Source organism: Periophthalmus magnuspinnatus, chromosome 15 (assembly GCF_009829125.3).
Source record: "Periophthalmus magnuspinnatus isolate fPerMag1 chromosome 15, fPerMag1.2.pri, whole genome shotgun sequence".
NCBI lineage: Eukaryota > Metazoa > Chordata > Actinopteri > Gobiiformes > Gobiidae > Periophthalmus > Periophthalmus magnuspinnatus.
In genome coordinates this window covers 106,561-131,391 of record NC_047140.1, presented here as the reverse complement: position 1 = coordinate 131,391, position 24,831 = coordinate 106,561, and the positions used below count along the sequence as shown (strand labels likewise).

The window sequence follows — 24,831 nt, the reverse complement described above, 5'->3', positions numbered from 1 at the left end:
TAATAATAATAACACCATAATCTAAACCAAAGGCTTTGTTCATTTAACGATTTAAACACAGAATGAGCTTTCGAACTACAATTTTAACAGAAATAAACAATATTTCCTTGAGAAAGAACAGAAATAAACGACTCACCTCAGTGGCAGACCTAGCTTCAGGAGGTTTCAAACTGAACTCAAATTTTTTAAACTTTACATAGGAGTGAAAAGGCAAAGTTTTTGTCTCTGAGAATCAAACTCTACAAATACAACTTTATATGTGTTTGTTCAGCAGAGGACAGACCGTATCTATAAACAGACTGACACTGATTCATGACAGAGAGCGGAGGAGAGAAGGAGGGAGGAGGAGAGAAGGAGGGAGGAGAGAGAAGAAGGAGGGAGGAGAGAAGAGGGGAAAAAGGAGAAAGGGAGGAGAGGGGGGAAAAAGGAGAAGAGAAGGAGGTAGGGAAGGCAGAGGTGGGAAAAGGGACGGGGGAGCGACTTGGTTAAGAAACATAAGAGGAAGGAAAATGAAAAGACGTGATGAGGAGTTAAAGAAGATGAGACAGGGACGCGTGAGACAGGGACACAGCGTTCCCCAGTGGACACGGAGGATCAGTGCAACTCATATCTGATTTTTGAATTGTAAACTAATTCTATTCTATTTATTGTCCTGTTTTAACTTTAAGCACGGCGTGTGTAAAATTTAAAATAAAAATAAAATACAACGAAATAACGTGTCGGATGTGACGTCACGGAGCAGGAAGTGCCCTCTCTAATACGTCCGTGCTGTAATGGCGCCGTAAACTGACCATGGATCTGTTAAACTAACTGGAACCGAAATATTCACAAATAAATTACTCAAAAACAAGTTAAACTTTGCGTTTAAAGGTACGTGTCGTGTTACAGGTTTGTGTGCGCTTTGTGGACAAGATTTTTGTGTTTTGCACGTTTGAGAAACGCCATAAAAGGCTTTAAAGTTTAACTCCCTCGTACTGCGCGTTACGGGCTTTAAACAGTGCGTCAAAGTCAAAAGGATTTTGTTACTGTTTACTTTAAATGTGCGTGGTTTGGGTTTGAAATTAGTAATACGTTTTTACTATCTTTTAAATGTTTTGTGTTCCAGGTCAAATCTGAAGCATGGCTCACATCACCATCAACCAGTACCTCCAGCAGGTGGCGCTCTCAACACACCATCAAAGATTAGCTTGATTCATAAAACCGCCTCTGACCCTCTGTCTATTCTGTCCTCCTCTCCTCTGTTCTTCTGTTCTTGTGTCTTCTCCGCCTTCCTCTCCTCTGTCCTTGTGTCCTCAGCTGTACGAGGCCATAGACAACCGCGACGGAGCGTTTTGCGCTCAACTGTTGTCCTTTAAACACCCGCACGTCGCTAACCCTCGACTACAGGTACTGCAGGTACTACAGTTACTCACACCACTACAGGTACTACAGGTACTTACACCAGTACTACAGGTGCTACACATACTAAAGGTACTCACACCACTACTGGTACTACAGGTTCTCACACAACTACAGATACTACTGGTACTCGCATCACTGCAGGTACTACACGTACTACAGGCACTCACGGTAATCGCATCACTACAGTTATACTCACACCACTACTACAGGTACTACAGGTACTCACACCAGTACTACAGGTGCTACAGGTATTAGAGGTACTCACACCACAACAGGTAGTGATGGGAGTGTATTGACACATGACACAATCTGTGTTGACACTGTATTGACACTGTGTTTGTCACTCAATAGTGACCTCTGCTGTAGTTCCAAAATCACTGCAAGTAAACAAAATAAAAATACGATGGAAAAGCTTACATGCTGCAAACCCAACATCAGCCTGTGAATCCTGTAAAGCCTGTAATCTTTATTTATTTGCTAGTTTTTGTTTTGTAGTTTTTGTTGTGCCTTTGCTCCAAGGCGATTTCTCCTCTTGGACACCAGTTCCCCTGCCTCAGAAAAAAACTTTCACAGGGAACGCATGAAGAAGGTGTGCATAAAAATGTAAGAGCGATTTGATAAAGGTGTGGATATGTTTTCTTGTTATTTTTCCAATATTGTAATGGGTCTTGTGTTCTGGGTGTGTTGCTTTCAGCCAGGTAGCGTAGGACTTCAGCTATGGAATCGGTTGTAGTATTTGAGGTCATCTTGTTCTCCTCAACCTCCATATCTAGAGGTTTCCAGAGATTGTACTCTGACAAATATTTTAGAAATAATTCTTTGTCATGTGATAATAAACTAACAACTAACAAACTGCCACAGAAATATACATAAACATAAAGAAAAAATTGTTTTCATACCTGAACTGGGTTCTGTTCATTTCAGCAGCACACTCCAACTTCAGTCTGTTGACAGCTTTAGTTGCTTTTAGTGGACTAAAGAAGCCAACTGTTTTAAACCTTGGGTCCAACAGTGTTGGGTGATTCCAATGTTGCTGATAGACTCAGTTAGCCGCTTTCTCAAATTTTCAGCCAGCTCTTGAGCAGCTGTTTTTGTCACTGTTGAGGCTTGATGTTGAAGCTCAATGTAGATCATTCTCATCAATGGAATAACCTTTGACCCTGACACTCTTTTTTTCCTCAGAGAGTTCTCTTGTGGCTTGGTTAAAAGGAGTGAGCACCCTGAGCATCTCTTCAGTGATTTCAAATTCTTCAGGAGTCAGTGAAGTGATATCAGTTTTTAATGAGGCCATTGACACCCAGACAGCCTCCTTCTGCTCAGTCATTCTTTCCGGCATGTGGTAGGTGCTGTTCCATCGTGTCGGCACCTCATTTGTTAGTTTATAGAATGATGTTCTCAGCTGTTGCTGCATTTGAGTGAGCTTTTCTTTGGCCTTGGTGCTTGATCGAAAGTATGTCACAATTTGCCGTGTTTTGTTGCATATTTCTATTAGTGTTGTGATTTGATCACATAATTTTTTTTAAACAATTAACTTCATGGAATGGGCAATACAAATGGTTTGCTGTATTTGCAGCATTCAAGCACATAAAATCATTTTTGCTGCTGCATCAGTGACAAGACACCTCACCTTGCATGCTATACCCCACTCCTCCATGAGGCTCCTTTTAACCGTGGCCATGTTTTCTGCAGTGTCTTTCTGAGGAAAATGCTGCACTGCCAAGACCAAGACTTTGTCCACATAGTGGCAAGTAACAGCAAGATATGCCTCCATATTAATGGACATCCACATATCAGCTGTTAAAGTAGCAGCAATGGTGCTCTGGAGGTCTTTTTTATTTTCTCCTTTTCCTCCTCATATTTCTGGCTCACATACATACATACATACATACATACAGTTCTATCTATCGACAGTACTCATTAATTCAACCATACATTTCTTAAACATACCTTCCTGCTTGGTAGAACATATAAAGGTGCAATAAGCTTCAGAAGCTCCCTGAATCCCTCATTTTCAACAATGGTGAATGGCTGACAGCCTTTGATCATGTTGACTACAGCCTCATCCACTGCTTGCTTGTTAGGAACTGCAAGCCAAAAGGAAATATTTAGTTTAAAGCTTGTGAAAGATATTACACAATATTACAGAGTCACACAGAGCCTTTTGTGTATAATAAACTATTTTTGAAAATTCATATTTTTTGTGACAACATACCTGGTGTACTCACAGGAGTATCTGCCAATTCTTGATTGCCATGCTGAGCTCTATAATGCCTCAGCATTAATGAAGTGCTTTTATGGTTGTAAGATAGCTCTGGGGAGCAGAGCTGACACTTCACCTACAATAAAATAAAAAGTTAATTTATCTGAAAACAATTCAAACCTCTTACCAGAAAAGAGTAGAAACATATTTAATTAAAAAAAAATCTGTAAAAAATGCCCAAAGGAGAAAAAGATTTAACTTATTTGGCGTCAAAAGATCAAAATGATTCCACACTGGGGAAAACTTCCTGGAATGACCCATTATGTCAGAACTGGAAGCAAAGCAAAAATTCAACAGACATAGCAACAGCAAGCACAGTTTGGTCTCCGTCCAACAAATCCGCAACATGTCAATACAGTTTGTTTCCTTATAAACACAATTTGCCGCAGAACATCCAAACGCTTCCTGTATCGGTCACATGACTTTTTCTGAAAGCGATACACCCACCAATATGAAGTTTCACTCTTGTACACTCAGCACAGTGCAGACGCACCAGTGTAGTTCATCACATCACTAACTACAGGTTCTTACACCAGTACTACAGATGCGTCAGGTACTACAGGTGTTAAACATACTAAAGGTACTCACACTACTACTGGTCCTACAGGTTCTCACACAACTACAGAGACTACTGGTACTCACATCACTGCAGGTACTCACACCAGTACTACAGGTACTCACACCACTACAGGTGCTACAGGTTCTCACACAACTACATATACTACTGGTACTCACACCAGTACTACAGGTACTTCAGGTACTACAGGTACTCAGTAGGCAAGGCAAGTTCATTTGTATAGCACAATTCATACACAAGGTAATTCAAAGTGCTTTACAGAATAAGAAAGTCATTAAAATCACACAAATCAAAATATAAATAATCATCATAAAATTACCATTAAAAGAGAAGAGTGCAGAATAACAACCTTTCAGTCATATACACAGCTAAACAACTGTTTTGAGCCTGGATTTAAACATTGTCAATGTAGAGGCCTGTCTCACATCTTCAGGAAGACTGTTCCAGGTTTTAGCAACATAAAACTTAAACACTGATTCCCAATGTTTAGTCCTGACTCTGGGCACCAGCAGGAGTCAGGACTAAACACTGATTCCCAATGTTTAGTCCTGACTCTGGGCACCAGCAGGAGACCGGTCCCTGAAGTCCTCAGAGCGAGATGGTTCATATGGCACTAACATGTCAGAGATATACTTTGGACCTAGGCCATGGAGAGACCTCTACACAAGCAGAGCTGCTTCAAAGTCTTATTCTTTGAGCTACAGGAAGCCAGTGCAGAGAGCTGAGCACAGGACTTATGTGCTTGTACTTCCTGGTTCTAGTCAGGACCCGAGCAGCAGCGTAGTCTAGTTTTGACAGTATACCTTTGATTTTTGCAATGTTTTTTAGATGGTAAAAAGCTGCAGATGTTATTGATTTGATGTGACTGTTAAAGTTCAAGTCTGAGTCCATTATTACCCCTGGATTTTTAGCCTGATTTGAAGGTTTTAGAGAGAGAGACTGGAGGTGACTGCTAACACTTTCTCTGTTTCTGTGGGCCAAAGATGATGACTTCAGTCTTGTCTGAGTTTAGCTGAAGAAAGTTGTTGTACATCCACACAGTGATCTGTTGGATGCAGTGGTAGAGTGAATCCACTGGTGCATATTCACCTGCTGCCAGTGAGACATAGATCTGGGTGTCATCTGCATAGTTGTGGTAGGACACATTATTGCTGCGTATTAACTGGCCTAACGGCAGCATGTTGAGGTTGAACAACAGGGGTCCCAGGATTGAACCCTGGGGCACCCCACAGGTCAGGGACATTTTATCTGAGATACACTTCCAATTTCAACAAAGTACTCCCTATTTTCTAAATAGGACTTGAACCAGTTTAGTGCCATACCAGAGATACCCACCCAGTCCTCTAGTCTCTGTAAGAGGATCCCATGATCAACAGTGTCAAAGGCAGCACTCAGATCTAACAGGATCAAGACTGAGACTGAGACTGTCTGCATCAGTGTTCAGGCAGATATCATTTGTCACCTTGATAAGAGCAGTCTCAGTGCTGTGGTGGGGTCAAAAAACTGATTGGAAGACATCAAAGGAGTTGTTAATTTGGAGGAAGTTAATAAGCTGTTGGTAAACAGCTTTTCGAGGACTTTGCCTAAAAACGGCATATTTGAGATTGGTCGATAATTGTTCAATATTGTGGCATCAAGACTGCTCTTCTTTAGGAGAGGCTTGATAACTGCAGTTTTCAAAGCACTTGGGAATGTTCCAGATTGAAGTGACATATGCAAGTGAGTGGTGACAGCAAACTGTCGAGCACAGACTTTAGAAGTTTAGAGGGTAACACATTGAGGCAGCATGTAGATGAACTCAGACTGGTAACAATTTCTTGGACAGTTTTGTCAGTTACAGGTGCAAAGTGAGTCAGCTCTAAGTGTCTAGGTGGCTGCTGAGGTGTTATTTGCGTCGTGGAATTTATGGCATTTTTAATGCTCTGAATCTTGTCATTAAAGAACACTGCAAACTCATTGCACTTAGATGTGGAAATTAGTTCCAACAGCAGTGGAGCTGGGGGGTTTGTTGATCTGTTTACTGTTGCAAACAGGACACGAGAGTTGTTACTGCAACTTCCAATAATGTCAGAAAAATACCTTTGCCTTGTTCTACATAAAGTGTGGTTGTACTTGTGCATCTTTTCTCTGTAAATCTCATAATGAACCTGGAGCTTTGACTTGCACCATTCCCGCTTGGCCCTCCGGCACTCCCTGTTCTGTAGGTATTAGAGGTACTCACGCCACTACAGATACTACAGGTACTCATGCCACTACAGGTACTCATGCCACTACAGGTACTCATGCCACTACAGGTACTCATGCCACTACAGGTACTACAGGTACTCATGCTGCTACAGGTACTACAGGTACTCATACCATTACAGGTACTACAAGTACTCACACCAGCACTACAGGTACCAGTCTAAACCCGGGTCTAAACCCAGGTCTGGGTCTGTTCCAGTTGCAGAGTCCAGAGGAGAAGTGCCAGCAGGTCTTGGAGCCTCCGTACGATGAGATGGTGGCGGCGCACCTCAGGTCAGCTCTGAATCTGATTGGATGAAACCTGGACAGGAGCATAACTCTCGAGACTTCCTGTCTCACTCTGATTGGTTGTATTTTTCAGGTGCTGTTTTGCTGTGGCCAATCACGACTTTGTAGAGGCCTATAAGTTCCAGACTCTGGTGGTCCAATATCCTTCAGTGATCTGAATGAAGTACTGTTACTATTATTACTATTATCACTGTAGTAAACGCCTGAGGAAGTACATAGACACTATTCTAACTGTTCATCACTGAGGGTCATGATGTGAAATCTGACCAGCATTTGTGGGGTCCGCAACCCGCTCGTCTCCATGGAGATGGGATTGCTTTGCTGCGAAATGTTACACAGCGTGACATGAACTCTCTCGTAAATATACAGTGGTCCCTTATTTATCGCAGGGGTTACGTAAAAACCCACAATAGGTGAAATCCGCAAAGTAGTCAGCTTTATTTTTTACAATTAGTATATATTTTAAGGCTGTAAAACCCCTCACCACACACTTTATACACTTTTCTCACACCGGCATTAACATTTTCTCACATTTCTCTCTTGTTTAAACACTCTCAAAGTTCAAACTTTTGTATATTATATCCCACTTTCTCAATGATCACTTTAAATTTATTGTTCACGTATGCTTCCGCTCCAGCGGTATCCGCAGAGGCGGCCTCTCTGTGCAGAGAAACACTTTTGTCCAAAGCGTTTCTGAAATTTGTCAAACCAGCCCTTGCTGGCGTTAAATGGCCTTGGTACTGCATGAAAGTTGTCATCGATGGCCTGGGCTCTGCATCATCCTGCTTCTCGCTGTCATGAATGTCATCGCTGTCAGTAAAGGTTTCAGCTCTTCAGAGTTACATTTTTAGTGATCAAACATTTATGTAAATTTGGCTGAATGCATGCTGTACGGCACAAACTGATTGACTGATAGTCTGCAGTCCCTTAGCCAATCAGGACACAAAACACAAGGTTTAGACAACTCAGAGGTTTAGAATCTGCAGTACATCACTCTTTTATTTCATTTTTCATGTATTCCTTTCTTCTTACTTTTGTCATACTCATATCCTGTACATACTACTGCAAGAGTACTTTACAGACCAAGAGTACCACGACCTCTCCATTGTACACATGATATATAAGTGTGTCCTATAGCATAACGACTTCTCCGTAGTACACAAGATATATACGTGCGTACCATAGTACAAGGATCTCTCAATAGTAAATGTGATATATATGTGCATGCTGTAGTACAAAGACCTCTCTCCGTAGTGCACATGCTAGATACGTGTGTTCTATAGTACAACGACCTCTCTCCGTAGTACACATGATATATGTGTGTACTTTAGTACGACCTCTTTGTAGCACACATGATATATATGTGTGCACTATAGTACAGTGACCTCTCCGTAGTACACATGATATATATGTGTGTACTGTAGTACAACGACCTCTCTCTGTACTACACATGATACACATGTGTGTACTATAGTAGAAGTATTTCCTGGTTTTCCTGAGCATTCCACGTCATTCTTGAGAGCATTCCAGTCACACAAAGAAGAAAACTGGTGAGTTGTTTTCTGAGTCTTTTGGTCTAAATATAAAATAATAAACATTTGTGATACTTGACTAGTAATAATAATATAATACAAATAAATGAATTAACCATAATATTAGTAGTAGTAGTACTAGTAGTAGTTGTCTAACCCTGTGATGTGTCCAGGGCTCTCCCACTGATGTTTGCCGTGACCCTTGACCTCCGGATCTTCGCCAACAATGTCAGAATCTACACTACATCATGCTTTATTTCATGATTTATGTATTCTTTCCTTACTTCTGTCATACCTGTACCTGTACATATCTCTGGACATAGCAAACCTGCTAGCCACCGCATTCCAAGCAGGAAGTGATCATGGGTGCGATTCATCTCCATCGACTCTAGCTTCAATTCATTTTCTGTGTAAAAACTGTGGCCCCTCTCTCTGTAAGTGCTCTTGTCAGACTTGTCATTTTGGTCTCAAATATTCGTATTAAGCTGCTCTACATGATCCTGGGGTTTTTATTTCACGATTGTGTCTGTAAATCAAAATATGAATATTAATAACAGACCAATCAGGCACAGTCTTTCCCAGAGGTCACTCCTGCTAGCGTTAGCAACAGGTTTGATTGACAGTGTTGCTAACTATCTGCACCATAACACCCTCACACCTGATTGGCTCTTTGATTTTGTGCTCGGATTAACAAATATGGTCTCTAGTTGCCGATTAGCCGCTATAACTGCTAGCCTCGATGAGCTTCATTTGGAGCTGAATGCCGTGGGTGACGTCTCACTCAGTTAATCCACTTCTTTATGCAGTCTATGATCATGCACCTCCCCATGCTTCTCCACACGCTTTTCCACCCTCCTCCACGTGCTTTTACACACTCCTCTCCATGTTCCTCCATGCTCCTTCTACATGTACCTCCACACTTCTCCACGCTCCTCCCCTCCATGCTCCTCCACACGCTTTTCCACGCTCCACCACTCGCTCCTCAATGCTCCTCCATGCTCCTCCATGCTCCTCCATGCTCCTCCATGCTCCTCCACGCTCCTCCACACGCTCCTCCACACGCTTTTCTACGCACTTCGACGCACCTCCACACGCTCCTCCATGCTACTCTACACTCCTCCACGCCCCTCCTCACTCCTCCTCAAGCTTTTCCATGCTCTTCAATACTTCTCCATGCTTCTCCACAACCTTTTGTACGCAACTCCTCACAGTCCTCCATGCTCCTCTCCACTTTTCCACGCTCCTCTCCACGCTCTTCCACGCTCCTCTCCACGCTCCTCCACACACCTCCACACACTGCTCCATGCTCCTCCACACTCCTCCACACTCCTCCACACACCTCCACATGCTCCTTCAAATGCTCCACGCGCCTCCACGCTCCTCATCTCTGTTTTGTTTACCGTCAGGCCGAGCAGCAGCTCCAGAGAAAGGGCAAAGGTCAACCTGGGGAGATGCTGGAGAAAGCAGCAGAACAACTGATGAGCTGCTTCAGAGTCTGTGCCAGTGACAAGTGAGTATAAGGATCTAAGACAGGACTAGAATTGGACCTAACAGGGTCTAAATCAGGACTAAACCAGGACTTTCTCTTTTGCAGTCGGGCTGGTATTGATGACTCTAAGAAATGGGGCATGATGTTCCTGAGCAACCAACTGTTTAAGATCTACTTCAAGGTAAAACCAAGGGAGGGAGGGCATCTGACACACAAGGAGGGAGGGCATCTGACACACAGGCAGGGAGAGCATCTGACACACAGGGAGGGAGAGCTACTGACACACAGGGAGGGAGGGCATGGGGAGGGCATCTGACACAGGGAGGGCATCTGATATTTTGTTTGTGTTTCAGATCAATAAGCTACCTCTGTGTAAACCTCTGATCAGAGCCATCGACAGCTCCAACCTCAGGACGGAGTTCAGCCCCGCCCAGACTGTCACCTACAAGTACTATGTGGGCCGCAAGGCAATGTTCGACTCAGACTTCAAACCAGGTAAATACTACTACTACTACTACTACAACTACTACTATTACAATGTTGGCTACAAGTAGGGATGGGATGATATTCAAATTGGATGCTGGTCTTGATCGGTAAGCATGGTTTATTCTGCTATTGACATAATTGTAGGTAAATTATATCGTGTGTAATCGTTAGTATTGCTTCTGTGCACATATTGCGCATTTGAACCATGCGTTCTGGCACATTTGTGTTTAGCTATATGAATTAGACTTCAATTCAGTTCAATTCATTTTATTTTTGTAACGCCCAAAATCACAACAGCAGTTGTCTGGAAGGGCGTTCATGTTTTGATTGATGGGGGAAACCGTAGTACCCGGAGGAAACCCATCCAGACACGGGGAGAAATATGCAAAACTCCACACAGAAAGGCCTGGGCGACCCGGGGATCGAACCAAACCTTCTTGCTGTGAGGCATGAGTGTTGCCACTCAGCCACCATGCTGCCTACACACAAAAACAAATAGGAAGATCAAACAACAGGAAAAATCAGACAAAACAAGAAAAATTGGCCAGGAGGAGGGAGGGCGGCGGAGGAGCGCCAGGCGAGGAGGAGGGAGGGGGCGGAGGAGGGCCAGGCGAGGAGGAGGAAGACCAGGTGAGGAGAAGGAGAGCCGGGCGAGGAGGATGAGAGCCAGGCGAGGAGGAAAGAGAGGCGGGTGGAGGAGGGCCAGGCAGGGAGGAGGAGAGGGTCCGACTTCATTTGTCTATTGATTGAAAGTTGTTGTTTTATGCTACAGTTTGCATTATTGTAGGTAAAAATATAAGACGTGCACATCTCATCTGTGTGCATGTATGAGGTGTGCACTGGCACGTTCCTGTGGAGAGTTACGAATCAGACTTTGTTTATTGTTGATATCTGGCAGAATATAGTTCAGACAGTGATAACTGTGCTGCCCAATAGGCACAGAAGCCAACAAGTGTCATTACTATGACATAGGCCCCCCTTGTGGGCAAACACCAGAACTAACATCTAAACATTGTATTGAACTGCAAACATGAGGCAGTCTGGTGCCTTAAAGACAATTATAATCGTGCGCGATGATCACAATTACTAAAAAATGCCACAAACGATTAATTGCGGAACTTTTTTTTTATTGCGATTAGCTATATTATCGTATATAGTCCCATCCCTAGCTGCAAGGTCATGTTCGACTCGGACTTCAAACCAGATACACTAAATAGTACTACTACTACTACTACTACTACTACTACTACTACTACTACTACTACTACTACTACTACTACTACTACTACTACTACTACTACTACTACTACTACTACTACTACTACTACTACTACTACTACTACTACTACTACTACTACTACTACTACTACTAAAAGTACTCTGTGGCCAGCAAGGCCATGTTCGACTCAGACTTCAAACCAGGTAAATACTACTACTACTACTACTACTACTACTACAAGTACTATGTGGGCTGCAAGGCCATGTTTGATTCAGACTTCAAACCAGGTAAATACTATTGCTGCTACTACTACTACTACTAATACTACTACTATTACCACTAGACCATTTTCAGAACTTTTAGATTAATGGCAGTGGTTCTGACTTGTTTTTGAGTTTTGAGCCACACGCTTCTCCATGCACCTCTATGCACCTTCACGCGCTCTTCTACACTCCTCCACACACCTCCACACACCTCCACACACCTCTACACACCTCTACACACCTCCACACACCTCCACACACCTCCACACACCTCCACACACCTCCACACACCTCCACACACCTCCACACACCTCCAAGCTCCTCATATCACTACTACAAGTACCATGTGGGCTGCAAGGCCATTACCACTAGACCATTTTCAGAACTTTTATCATCTGCCAGTTTCTGTCTGAACTCTCCTAAGATCACTGGCAGAGGTTCTGACTTGGTTTTGAGTTTTGAGCTTCAGACTTTCACAGTAAATCCATGTAACGTTAATGTTCTTGTGCCTTTATCTGCACTCCTCTTCTTTAGGATAAAGTCTCTGCTCTGAGACACTGTCCTCTGGTGTCCTGTGGTGCCCTCTTGTGTCTCCGGTGTTTCTGGTGTCCTGTGGTCCCCTTTGGTGCCCTCTAGTATCTCTGCTGTCTCTAGTGCCCGCTTGTGTCTCTGGTGTCCGCCAGTGCTCCCTGGTGTCTCTGGTGTCCTTTTAATGTCTCTGGTGTCCGCTGGTGTCCGCTGGTGCCCTCTGCTGTGGACCTTATAGCTCTAACAGTCTGCAGTTTAGTCTTTTGAGTGTTTTGAGCCAGTGTCTTTCCTGGACTTAAAAAAAATTGTTCTTGATATTATTCCAAGTTGTCTGTTCAAGGATGTCTTTGATTCTATTGGACCTTATATTGGACCTCACATTTGACCTTATATTGGACCTCATATTGTACCTTTTAATGAACCTCATTGGACCTCATATTTAACCTTATATTAACCTCCTATTGGACCTCCTATTAGACCTCATATTGGACCTTATATTGGACCTTATATTGACCTCATTAGGCCCTGAGCAAGAATGTGTGAGGAGGGCAAGTAAGCACTCGTGAGAGCCCTATTGTATTTGTACAATTTTGAAGAAAATGGCAATTAAGCAGTAAACAATAATGTATAGATAAGTAAGTGGTATCAAAAAATAGAGTTCAGTGAGCTCTAATTTTGAGTGAAGACTCTAAGAAAAAGTATTGAAAGAGGGCTCAGTAGCACCACCTCAAAAATGTATTTACTTTGCAGTAATGGGAGAAAAATGTCCAGAAAAAAAAAGCCCAGAAAAATGTCATCATAGACAAATGAAACTTAGGATTCAGACAAACCCAATGTCTATGTATTTTGATGAGCTGGATATAGTATATGGTGCACAGGTAAGCATATCAAAAGGAAAGAGCCATGTTTGACTTAATTTACATCATGTTTATTTTACATACTAAAGAAAACGTTTTAAACGTTTTTGAAGTTTTAAGTTCATTAACAATAACTATAGTGTATAAAATCTGAATCTGCCCATACACACTCATTCAGTTTATCCAGCCTAGGAAAAGGGCAAAATACAGCTTGACGTACAGAGCACAGTTGCACTAGTCCAAGTGCGTAATGGACTTGGTACAGTGAGTACAGCCGAGCAGCGGGACTAGGTTACACAGAGCATTACCTATTGCTGCAGATGAAGGTATGCACTTCGCTCAAGGTACAATGTTTCAGCCAAGCAGAGAAGCTACATGAAACATGGACTTTATGAGAATTTGGACAATTTTGTGAACAGACAGGAGTAATGGATATTAATTACCTGCCGCCCAAAGACAAGAGCACATGAGAACATGCTGTGAAGCTCAGCATGTTGCAAAAGAGCAAAGGATAAAGTTCTAAATTAACCCGGGCATGGAAGACAGAGCTGTCTACATAGGTAGAATGTGCCTTACCACATTCTACCCCCCAGATGGCATGGACGCTCCAACAACAGAATTGGCATGGCTAGCACAGTGGCCTGAAGACGCACATGGATATCGATGACGCAGCATGCCCAGTCAAAGGTAAGTTGGATGCCTTGGAAGATGGTGATTGTTTGGCTGCTGACCTGCGGTGGGACATGTAGCCATTGCTACACAAGCCAATGCTCCATCCACCCGGATCTAGGGTTGAAGTGACAGGCAAAGGTTGAGAGGTGGCATTTGATAGAGGGTTCCAGGACCATGGCTCCACAGACTCAGCCACATCTTGGGAGTGGGTGGGAGGAAGTGAAGATGGTTCCTGAGGTTGTGGCCTTAGGACAGGGGTGGGGAAACTTTTTGACATGCGGCCACAATGGGTTCTAAAATTTAACAGAAGGGGCCGGGCCACTGTATATATGTGTGTGTATATATATTAGAGATTTGGCCTGTAACATGTAGCAAAGCATGAATATGCAAGGGTCATTGTACAAATTGTTTTCCAAATGCATTAATTAAATTAATAATTCATTTATTAAATTTCAGTTAAATAAGCAAAAAAAAACAACAACTTTGAACAAGGTTTATCTATTTTAATATAATGTGATCACGTTTGGCTGGCTGAATTAATAAGCCCAAAGGCCCGTGTGTGGCCCCCGGGCCATAGTTTGCCCATGTCTACCTTAGGAACAGGTCACCATCGAAAGAATCAAAAGACAAATCTCCAGCAGGCATTGACTGTTTCCCTGAATTGCAAGGTGAGTCTTACACAACTAAGGCAGGTGTGCCAAGGCTAACCAAAGCTTTCAGCAAGGAGCAATGTATGCTCTTGACCTTGCTGTGGTCATTGACAGGTGCCATAGTGTAGACAGAACCCTCAGTCTCAGTGCCTTATGACCTGATAGGTCACCAGACTCCAAAAGTCCTGAGTTTTCTGGTGATCTCTGATGCCATGGTCACGCAAAAGCACAAGCTGACCTTATTTAAGAGGCACTTTTTTCACATTTGTCATGATTAACCTTTCTGCAATCTGCAGAAGCCTTCAAGCGGTCCCGAGCCCCTTGAAAAGCGTCTTGCTGCCAGGCTTGATACTTCTGTATCCGGTCATTGACAAGGGATCTGGTACTTGTCCATGAAAGAAATCAACGGAAAGCCGTGGGAAAATAAGCATATTCTCCAGTCAACTGATGGGGTGTGGTGTAAGCAAACAACACCTCCAACGGGCAAGAATTCCAATCCCCCTTCAGTAAGTAGGACAATGCGCACAACAGATTGTGCAGTGTTTTGTCAAAGTGTTCACACTGCCCATTACCAGCCGGATGATAGGGCGTGAGCCGGGACTTCACAACACCATACAAACTGCATAAATGTTGGGTCAGTGCGTTCTTGAAGTTGCGGCCGTGGTCTGGGTGGAAAGGAGCTGGAATGCCAAGCTGTGTAAGTTGAACTCAGTCTGGTAGCTTGTCCAATACAGACTTATACTCTTTTCCTTCCAGGGCCCCATAAATCTGGAGATAGTTTCTTTCCACAGTCGCATCGTGCATTTCACTGTTTTGTTTCATCGTGAGAATCAGAGTGTCCTTCATTTCCAGGCATGCCAATTCCAAAGCAGTGATGTGCGTTTGTGCTTTTGCTATGTCATCTGTCTGGTCTTGAAACTTTTGCAGCATTTCCTCTTTAAACTGTTGGAAAGCTTCCTTCATTTTCTTCCTTACTTTGTCTTTAAAGTCAGCTAGTTCACACTTAATGTCTCTCCTAAAATCCAGTAACTCCCTTTTCCCTTAATAAGTAAAACATGTGAACATGTGGTCTTGCCCGCAACAGAAGAGCATCCGGTTCTGTTGTTGTGATGAGTGTCACATCACATCACAACCAAACCAGTCCCACACAGGAGTCGCAGATGGACTGAGTGCTGCCTAAGCGAGGTGGTCACATGTTGGGGTCACACATTATAAAACATGTGTGATCAAACACCCACCGGTATGTGGTTATGCCCATACACTGCATTCCAAATGATTATGAAATTATATTTTTGTCTAATTTTGCCAAATTGTCAATATATATCAGTCATAAGTCATCAACCTTTAGAGTACAATTCGAATGTTATTGTTAACCTCCTAATGTTAACAGTATTTTTTCAAAAATAAAAACTTAAAATGCACTGTTCCAAATTATTATGTACAACAGTTTCAAACCATGTTATTGTTGTAAAGAACTGAAAATGGTCATTTGTTTAGTTTTCAGTTTGAGTCATTAGCATATAACTGAAATCAAAAGCTATTTCAATCAAAACATCTGAACAGGTCAAGTTACATTTTAACATAGGACCCCTTATTTGATAGGAACTTCACAAAGCTTGCACCCATTGAATTTGTGAGTTTTCTGGTTGAATTTCTTTGCAGGATGTCAGAATAGCCTCCCAGAGTTGCTGTTTGGATGTGAACTGCCTCCCGCCCTCATACATCTTTCGCTTGAGGATGCTCCAAAGGTTCTCAATAGGTTTGAAGTCAGTTGTTGTTTTATGCCCGTAACAGTCAGTGATGCAGAGGTATTACTTGCAGCATGGGATGGCGCATTGTCATGCATGAAGATGATTTTGCTGTGGAAAGCACAGTTCCTCTTTTTGTACTGTGGAAGAAAGTGGTCTGTCAAAAACTCATCTCTGTAAAGTATGTGGATACTTTACAGAGGTGATTTTTGCACCTTTAGGGACCCAGCTCTCTCCCCATGATTCCCAACCAAAACTCCTCACTCAATCACTCCTCCTCCTTGCTGATGTTGCAGCCTTGTTGGGACATGGCAGCCGCCCACCAACCATCCACCACTCCATCCACCACTCCATCCATCTGGACCATCCAAGGTTGCATGACACTCATCAGTGAATAAGACTGTTTGAAAATTAGTCTTCATGTATTTCTGGGCCCACTGGAACCATTTCTGCTCATGAGCATTGGTTAAGGAAGGCCGAATAGAAGGTTTATACTTAACTGCAAGCCTCTGCAGGATCTACCTACATCTTGATGTTTGTGAAATTCCAAAGGCACCAGCAGCTTCAAATACCTGTTTGTAATGGCTTTTTAGCAGCTCTCTTAATCCGATGTGTTTGTCTGGCAGAAACCTTCCTCATTGTGCCTTTATCGACAGAAATCCATGTGTGCTCTGAATCAATTACAAATCTCTTCATAGAACGATGATCACGCTTCGGTTTTCGTGAAATATCTTAAGATTTTCATACCTTGTCCAAGGTATTCAACAATTTCACACGTTTCGACACTACAGAGATCCTTTTTCATTCCTATATTGCAAATGGCGATTGATGGCCATTGAAAATGGCAGTCTGTTTAATAATATGGAACGTCCCTCTTAATTAGTTTTTCCTTTAATTGGACGTACCTGGCAGACTAATTGGCACAGGTGTCTGAGATTGATTTCACTGACCCAAAGAGCCCCTAGGCACAATACCATCCATGAGTTTCACTGGAAAACAAAAAAATGTACCTTTATGACACTTATTAATATTCATTTGGAGCACGGTGTAGACTCTGTGGTTATGTCCATAGACTGTGGTTATGCCCCTAGGCTCTAGGGTTATGCCCACAGACTCTGTGGTTGTGCCCATAGACCAGACATGGGCAAACTGTGGCCCGGTGGCCAAACACGGCCCAGTTAAGATAAGTAATCCAGCCCGCCAAAACATGACCAAATTATATTAAAATAGGTAAGGGTAAACCTTGTTTAATTTTTTTTTTTTTAAATTTGGTCCAGTTGATGATGACGTGTGAGATCGAAGAGAATCTGATCATTAAGGGATACATACAGAATCTGATCTATGAGGGAGACATACAGGCTGATTTGGTGGGGTACAGTAGCTTGGGTTTTGATATTTTTTAATGCAGCAGTTCTGACGACTCAGTAAAGATATAAAAAAGCATTGGAGAAAGAGGAGCCTGCTGCTCGTCTGAGGGCAAAGTTCTTTTTTCCGGCAGAGAAGTACCTGTATTAAATATACATGTCTCTCCTTTTGTTCCAGCGGAGGAGTACCTGTCGTACTCGTTTGATCACTGCCATCGCTCCAGTCAGAAAAACAAAAGGATGATCCTCATTTACCTGCTGCCCGTCAAGATGCTGCTGGTGAAGACTCACTTTAACCTTAACTAGAACTGAGCCTTCAGAAACTTAACATGTCCCATATGACTCTGTTCTAATGTTTCCTCATCTCAAACAGACCTGGAATTGTGTTTTGTTTTTCTCTCAAACTGAAAACACTCTGTTCCACCTTGTGATGGCATGTGGTAATACACATGCTCCACTGTGTTTTTAAACCCCATACACCTCAACTAGAATAATTTGGATCGTTTCCAATCTCTACTGAACTAAAGGTACAAGGAGCTGTTAACTTGAAAACTACCACTTCATGACATCACAAGGTGGAACAGAGCATTTTTAGCTTCAGAGATGTAGACAGACTAATAATAAAGGGTTATTCAAACAAGAATGAAACAAAACACAACTCCAGGTATGTTTTTGAGGAGGGAACAGCATTATAACATGGAGCTCACAGAGTCTGTGTGTGATATTGTATAACACAGGACCTTTAACTATCGTTCAGGCTGACACTAGCACCTGTTCTTAATATTTCTCCTTCTGGTCTCTAAACTAACACTACATATGTATTGTATAAATATGACTATCAAGTATAGTAAAAGTACTAGTTCTGGGTAGTACTGATAAATATAAATATAACTATACTACAGTAAAAGTACTGTGTAGTTCTGATACAGTTGAAACCAGAAGTTTACACACTATATAAAGACGCATATGCTTTCTTTTCTCACTGTCTGGCATGAAATCAGACTAAACGTTTCCTGTTTTAGGTCAATTAGGATTAACAAAATTATTTCTATTTGCTAAATGCCAGAATAATGAGAGAAGGATTTTTTCATTACTTTCTTCAAAGTCAGAATTTTACATACAATTCATTAGTATTTGGTACCATTGCCTTTAAACTGTATGACTTGGGTCAAATGTTTTGGATATCCTTCCACAAGCTTAGCCGGAAGTTTGGCCCATTCCTCCTGACAGAACTGGTGTAACTGAGTCAAGTTTGTAGGCTGCCTTGCTCGCACATGCCTTTTCAGGTCTGCCCATACATTTTTAGTAGGATTGAGATCAGGGCTTTCTGTTGGCCACTCCAAAGCATTGACTTTACTATCCTTAAGTCACTTTGCAACCAATCTTGGCAGTATGCTTCAGGTCATTGTCCATTTGGAAGACCTGCTTGCGCTCAAGCTTTAACTTCCTGACTGATGTCTTGAGATATTGCCTCAGTATTTCCACATAATGTTCTTTACTCATGATGCCATCTATTGTGTGAAGTGCATCAGTCCCTCCTACAGGAAAACAACCCCACAACATGATGCTGCCACACCTGTATTTCACAGTTTGGACGGTGTTCTCACGTTTACAAGCTTCCTCTTTTTTTTCCTCCAAACGTAACGATGCTTATTATGGCCGTAATTTTAGTTTTGTCAGACCACAGGACATCTTTTGCTCTTGTTCTTGGGTTGATATGCACATTTCGGACCAAAGCACGTTAATCTCTGGGACACAGGACTTGTCTCCTTCCTCAGCGGTATGATGGCTGGACATTCCCATGGTGTTTATACTATGTATAATTGTTTGACCAGATGAACATGGCATCTTCAGACATCTGGAAATTGTACCAAGGACAATTTTGAAGAAAGTAATGAAAAAATGTAAAAAAAAAATAAAAAAATCCTTCTCATTATTCTGGCATATAGTAAATGGAAATAATTTTGGTAATCCTAATTGATCTATAACAGAAAAAGTTTAGTCTGATTTCATGTCAGACAGTGAGAAAAAAAGCATGTGTCTTTTTATATAGTGGATCTATTTTTCTGGTTTCAACTGTAAATGTAGCTGTATGTAGCATAGGAAAAGTACTGGTATTGTATGGTGTAGTTCTCATAAATGTAACTGTATGTAGCACAGTAAAAGTACTGGTACTGTGTAGTACTCATTTGTTGTGTTGTCAGGGCCACATGCCGACTCTGCAGCTGCTCCGGAAGTACGACCTCATGCAGTTCTCCGATGTCACCAAAGGAGTCCGGTACTTTTACTACTGCTAGAAATACTACTGCTACTACTATAAATACTGCTACTACTACTGCTACAACTGTGACTATGTTTTTGAGTCTTCTTCTATGAGCCCTGAGCTAAATCCTATTGACCATCTTTGGAAGGAGCTGAAACCCGTCAAACCTGAGACAGCTGGAGTAGTTTGCTCATGAGGAGTGGGCCAAAATACTTACTGTGAGATGCAGAAGTCTCATTGACAGTTACACGAATCGTTTGATTGCAGTGATTGCCTCAAAAGGTTGTGCAACAAAATATTAAGTTAAGGGTACCATAATTTTTGTCCAGGCCCACTGACTTTCATTGGTTAAATTTAATAGAATTTTTATTTATTATTACTTTTGTCAGATTCAAGTTATTTCTGTGACCATTGTGAGTTTTTCTTTCATTAACCGACAGGTACCAACAATTTTGTGTGTGTACGTGTGTGTGTACGTGAGGCAAATAAGTATTTGAACACCCTGTGATTTTGCAAGTTCTCCCACTTAGAAATTGTGGAGGGGTCTGAAATTTTCATCTTAGGTGCATGTTCACTGTGAGAGACATGATCTAAAAAAACATCTGGAAATCACATTGTATGATTTTTTTTTAAATAATTTATATGTTACTACTGCAAAAAAGTATTTCAGGGTCAGAATTCTAGCTGATAGACAGGTGTTCAAAGACCTGTCAGTCCACCTTTAAAAAATTCACCTCCACTCCACTTATACTAAATTAGAAGCACCTGTTTGAGGTCGTTGGCTGCATGAAGACACCTGTCCACCCAATACAATCAGTAAGACTCTTAACTACTAACATGGCCAAGACCGAAGATCTGTCCAAATGCACAAGAGACAAAATTGTAGACCTCCACAAGGCTGGAAAGGGCTACGGGGCAATTGCCAAGCAGCTTGGTCCACTGTTGGAGCAATTATTAGAAAATTGAAGAAGCTAAACATGACTGTAGAAGGCGTTCCCAGGCCAGCCGACAGACATAGTCCCTCCAGCATGTCCTTGATCTTCCCCAGGGCCTCCTCCCGGTGGGACATGCCTGGAACACCTCTCTAGGGAGGCGTCCAAGAGGCATCCTGAGCAGATGCCCGAGCCACCTGAGCTGGCTCCTCTTGACATCTAGGAGCAGCAGCTCTACTCCGAGCTCCTCACCCTTTCTCTAAGGGAGTGCCCAGCCACCTTGCAGAGGAAGCCCATTTCAGCCGCTTTCGGTCATTACCCAGACCTCATGACCATAGGTGAGGGGACGTAGATTGGCTGGTAAAGCAAGAGCTTAACCTTTTAACTCAGCTCCTTCTTTACCACAATCATCCAATACAGCGACCGCATCACTGTGGACGCTGCACCGATTCGCCTATCAATCTCACACTCCATCCGTCACTCGTGAACAAGACCCCGAGATACTTAAACTCCTCCACTTGAGGCAGAGACTCCCCACCTACCTGGAGAGGACAAGCCACCTTTTTCCGGTCGAGAACCATTGCCTCGGATTTGGAGGAACTGATTCTCATCACTTGATGGAGAGTGTAGAGCTGGTCCAGTGTTCCAAAACCAGAACGAAAACCGCAATGCTCCTCCTGAATCCGAGGTTCGACTATCGGACGGAGTCTCCTCTCCAGTACCCTGAAATAGACATTACCAGGAAGGCAGAGGAGTGTGATTCCCCTGTAATTGGAAGACACCCTCCGGTCCCTCTTCTTATATGGGGGGACCACCATCTGCCAGTCCAGAGGTACCATCCTCAACTGCCACTCGATGTTGCAGAGACATGTCAGCCAAGACAGCCCCACAACATCCAGAGACTTAAGGTCACAAAGGAGCTTGACAACCACCTTAGTGACTTCCGTCAGGGTGATGGACGGGTCCGCTTCTGGGTACGGGATCCTTGGAAGTTGGAATTGAGGAGATCCTCAAAGTATGTCTGACAACATCCCCAGTTGGGGTCAGCAGCCCTCCACCAAACAGTAAACAGTGTTGGTGAAGCACTGCTTCCCCCTCCCTGGACAGTTTGCCATAATTTCTTTGAGGCTGTCCGGTAGTCCTCCATTGCCTCCCTAAACTCCTACCAACCCTGAGTTTTTGCCTTCGCAACAGCACGAGCTGCGGCGTGCTTGGCTCGCCGGTCAGCTGCCTCAGGAGTTCCACTATCCAACAAGGCTCGATAAGACTCCTTTTTCAGCCAGATGGTGATTGGTTGACAGCTCTACCCCTCTCTTCATCCAAGTGTCCAAGACAGGCAGCCGGAAGTCAGATGGCACAACAACAAAGTTGATCTTCGACCTCCGACCTAGGGTGTTCTGGTGCCATTGTGCTCGAACATTGTGTTTGTTATGGGCAAACTGTGCCTAGCACAGAACTCCAATAACAGAACACCACTAGGGTTCGGATCAGGGAGGCCGTTCATCCTGATCATGCCCCTCCAAGTGTCACTGTCATTACCCACATGGACATTGAAGTCCCCCAGGAGAACAGCGGAGTCCCCGGTCAGTGCACTGTCTAGTACCCCTCCCAGGGACTCCAAGAAGGCCAGGTACTCTGCACTGCTGTTTGGCCGCCATAACAATGAGAGACCTGTTCCCAACTCGAAGGCGCAGGAACGCGACCCTCTCATTTACCAGGGTGAACTCTAACATAAGGTGGCTGAGCTGTGGAGCAATGAGTAAGCCCACACCAGCTCACCGCCTCTTCCCGTAGGCAATGCCAGAGAAATGGAGAGTGCAGCCCCTCTCAAGGAGTTGGGTTCCAGAGCCCAATCTGTGCATGGAGGTGAGGCCGACTATATCTAGCCGGGCTAGATATAGTTGGCTCCTTCACATACACACACACATACAGAGAGGGAAGCCTGCTGCTACTGAACGAGGCTCTGTCTCGTGTGTGTGTTTGTATAATGTATTAATGTGTGTGTTGTATATGTTTATATGTGTTTCACAGAGAGGGAAACCTGCTGCTGTTGAACGAGGCTCTATCTAAACATGAGACGTTTTTTATTCGCTGTGGAATCTTCCTCATTTTAGAAAAACTCAAGATCATCACATACAGGAACCTCTTCAAAAAAGTGTAAGAAATAAAAGTGTAAGAAATACTACTACTGCTACTGCTGGAACTACTACCACTACTCCTACTCCTGCTACTACTGCCACCACTACTACCACTACTATTTCTGCAAAAACAAGTACTGCTACTGCTACTTCCAATCCTACTACTACTACTACTGCTACTGCTGCTACTACTACTATTACTACTGCTACTGCCACTACTATTATTACTACTACTACACCTACAGGAACCTCTTCAAAAAAGTGTTAGAAATACTACTACTGCATATACTACTATTACTGCTTCTGCTGCTACTACCTTTTGAAGTGTAAAGGTTAATACTAATACTACAAATACCACCTACTAACAACTACTACTATTACAGATACCTCCATCACTGTACTGGGAGGGCATCTGATACAGTATATTTTCCCTGTGCAGGTACCTACTGCTGCAGACTCACCAACTTCCCCTGGAGGCGTTCCTGATTGCTCTGAGGATGATGAAAGTGGAAGGAGTAGATCTGGATGAAGTGCAGTGCATCCTCGCCAACCTCATATACATGGTAATTTTACTATAATAATGTCATATACTGGGTACTTTTACTATAGTAATATCATATATTTGTACTATTACTATAGTAATACCATATACATGGTACTTTTACTATAGTAACCTCATATACTGGGTACTATTACTATAGTAACCTCATATATGTAGTACTTTTTACTATAGTAATCTCATATACGACGTACTTTTGCGATAGTAACCTCATTGACTAAGAGTCATTTTGGGCTTTACAAAAATGAATTGAAGGTGAATGTGCAGATGACAGATGAACATACAGGTGAATGCACAGGTGAACGTATAGATGATAGATGAACATACAGGTGACAGGTAGATGTACAGGTGAAAGGTGAATGTGCAGGTGAATGTACAGGTGACAGGTGAACGTACAGGTGAATGTGCAGGTGAACGCACTGGTACAGGTGAATAAGGGGGTGGGACTAACCGTGTACCTGTATTTGACACATTTCACAGTGTCATGCCTTATGCTGAGCTCAAATGTAGATGAACAGGTGCAGGACAGGGGGCGGGGCTAACCACGGGGGTAATGGTAGCGGGGTGATGTCATAATCACACATTCATAAATGGCTCTCTCCTTAAGGGAATTTTATTCATATTTTTAACTATTTTTTTTCATCTCTCTTCCTCTATCTCTCACCTCCTCGTCCCTCTTCCCTTGTTCCCTCCTTTTTTCCTTCCCCCTCCCTCCACGTCTCCTCTCTCCTCACTTGTCTTCTTCCTTGTTTCCTCCTTGTTCCCTTGTCTCTTTGTCTCCTCAGGGTCACATTAAAGGATACATCTCTCACCAACATCAGAAATTGGTAGTGTCCAAACAGAATCCTTTCCCTGCGCTCTCCACACTCACTTAGACCACACTACCCATGATGCTCTGCTCCAGACCACCCCGGGACAGAACCAGGACTAAACCGGGACTAAACCAGGACTAAACTAACCCTTTTTCATAAATTGCATTTTGTAAAAAGTGAAATAAACTGATCCTTTTGTAGTTGTGTTTTTGTTTTGGTTAAGGCTGGTCTAAAGAGGGAACAGCAGTACACATATGACGCATGTTTATGGCTCTGTGGAGCGTCCCCCCAGTGGACCTAGATTTAGCTTATTTTACTTATGGGTCATATATATATTTAACTGCTCGTTTGAACACTTGGATCTCATGAAGTGTAAATATTTTGGTGTATTTCTATTGTTACAGAAAGATTGTGTTTCTCTAAGCCCTAACAGGAAGAACGCATCTGATTTAAATAATTTTTACTTTAGCACTATTTTGATTTTACAGCTGTTTTTATGAGTTGGCTTTGATGTCCTTAAAGTCCTTAGTGAGACATTAATGTTCTTAG

The 24,831-nt window shown here is 42.8% G+C and overlaps 1 protein-coding gene across 2 annotated transcripts; it reads left to right on the top strand.

Moving 5' to 3' along the window:
* The first annotated feature begins 747 nt into the window (after positions 1-747).
* pcid2 (PCI domain containing 2) lies at positions 748-24,481 on the top strand. Of its 2 annotated transcripts, none has more exons than XM_033979559.2 (15): positions 748-870; positions 1,106-1,155; positions 1,297-1,386; positions 6,682-6,755; positions 6,844-6,909; positions 8,279-8,320; positions 8,476-8,530; positions 9,709-9,812; positions 9,897-9,972; positions 10,145-10,286; positions 17,757-17,857; positions 19,783-19,856; positions 22,805-22,930; positions 23,351-23,474; positions 24,256-24,481. In XM_033979559.2, the coding sequence occupies exons 2-15, from the start codon at positions 1,120-1,122 to the stop codon at positions 24,343-24,345; spliced, it is 1,200 nt and encodes a 399-aa protein (XP_033835450.1). In that variant the 5' UTR covers positions 748-870; positions 1,106-1,119; the 3' UTR covers positions 24,346-24,481. The 2 variants fall into 2 exon arrangements, with proteins under 2 accessions (XP_033835450.1, XP_055083280.1); XM_055227305.1 differs by having other exon boundaries at positions 763-870; positions 6,844-6,901; positions 8,271-8,320; positions 24,256-24,443.
* Positions 24,482-24,831: the final 350 nt, after the last annotated feature.

Excerpts from the sequence above, each read along its gene's own strand:
- pcid2 (XM_033979559.2), top strand. The coding sequence starts at position 1,120 with ATGGCTCACATCACCATCAACCAGTACCTCCAGCAG. Across the intron at positions 9,973-10,144 it reads TGTTTAAGATCTACTTCAAG|ATCAATAAGCTACCTCTGTG; the intron begins GTAAAACCAAGG and ends TTTGTGTTTCAG. Across the intron at positions 19,857-22,804 it reads GATGTCACCAAAGGAGTCCG|AGAGGGAAACCTGCTGCTGT; the intron begins GTACTTTTACTA and ends TGTGTTTCACAG.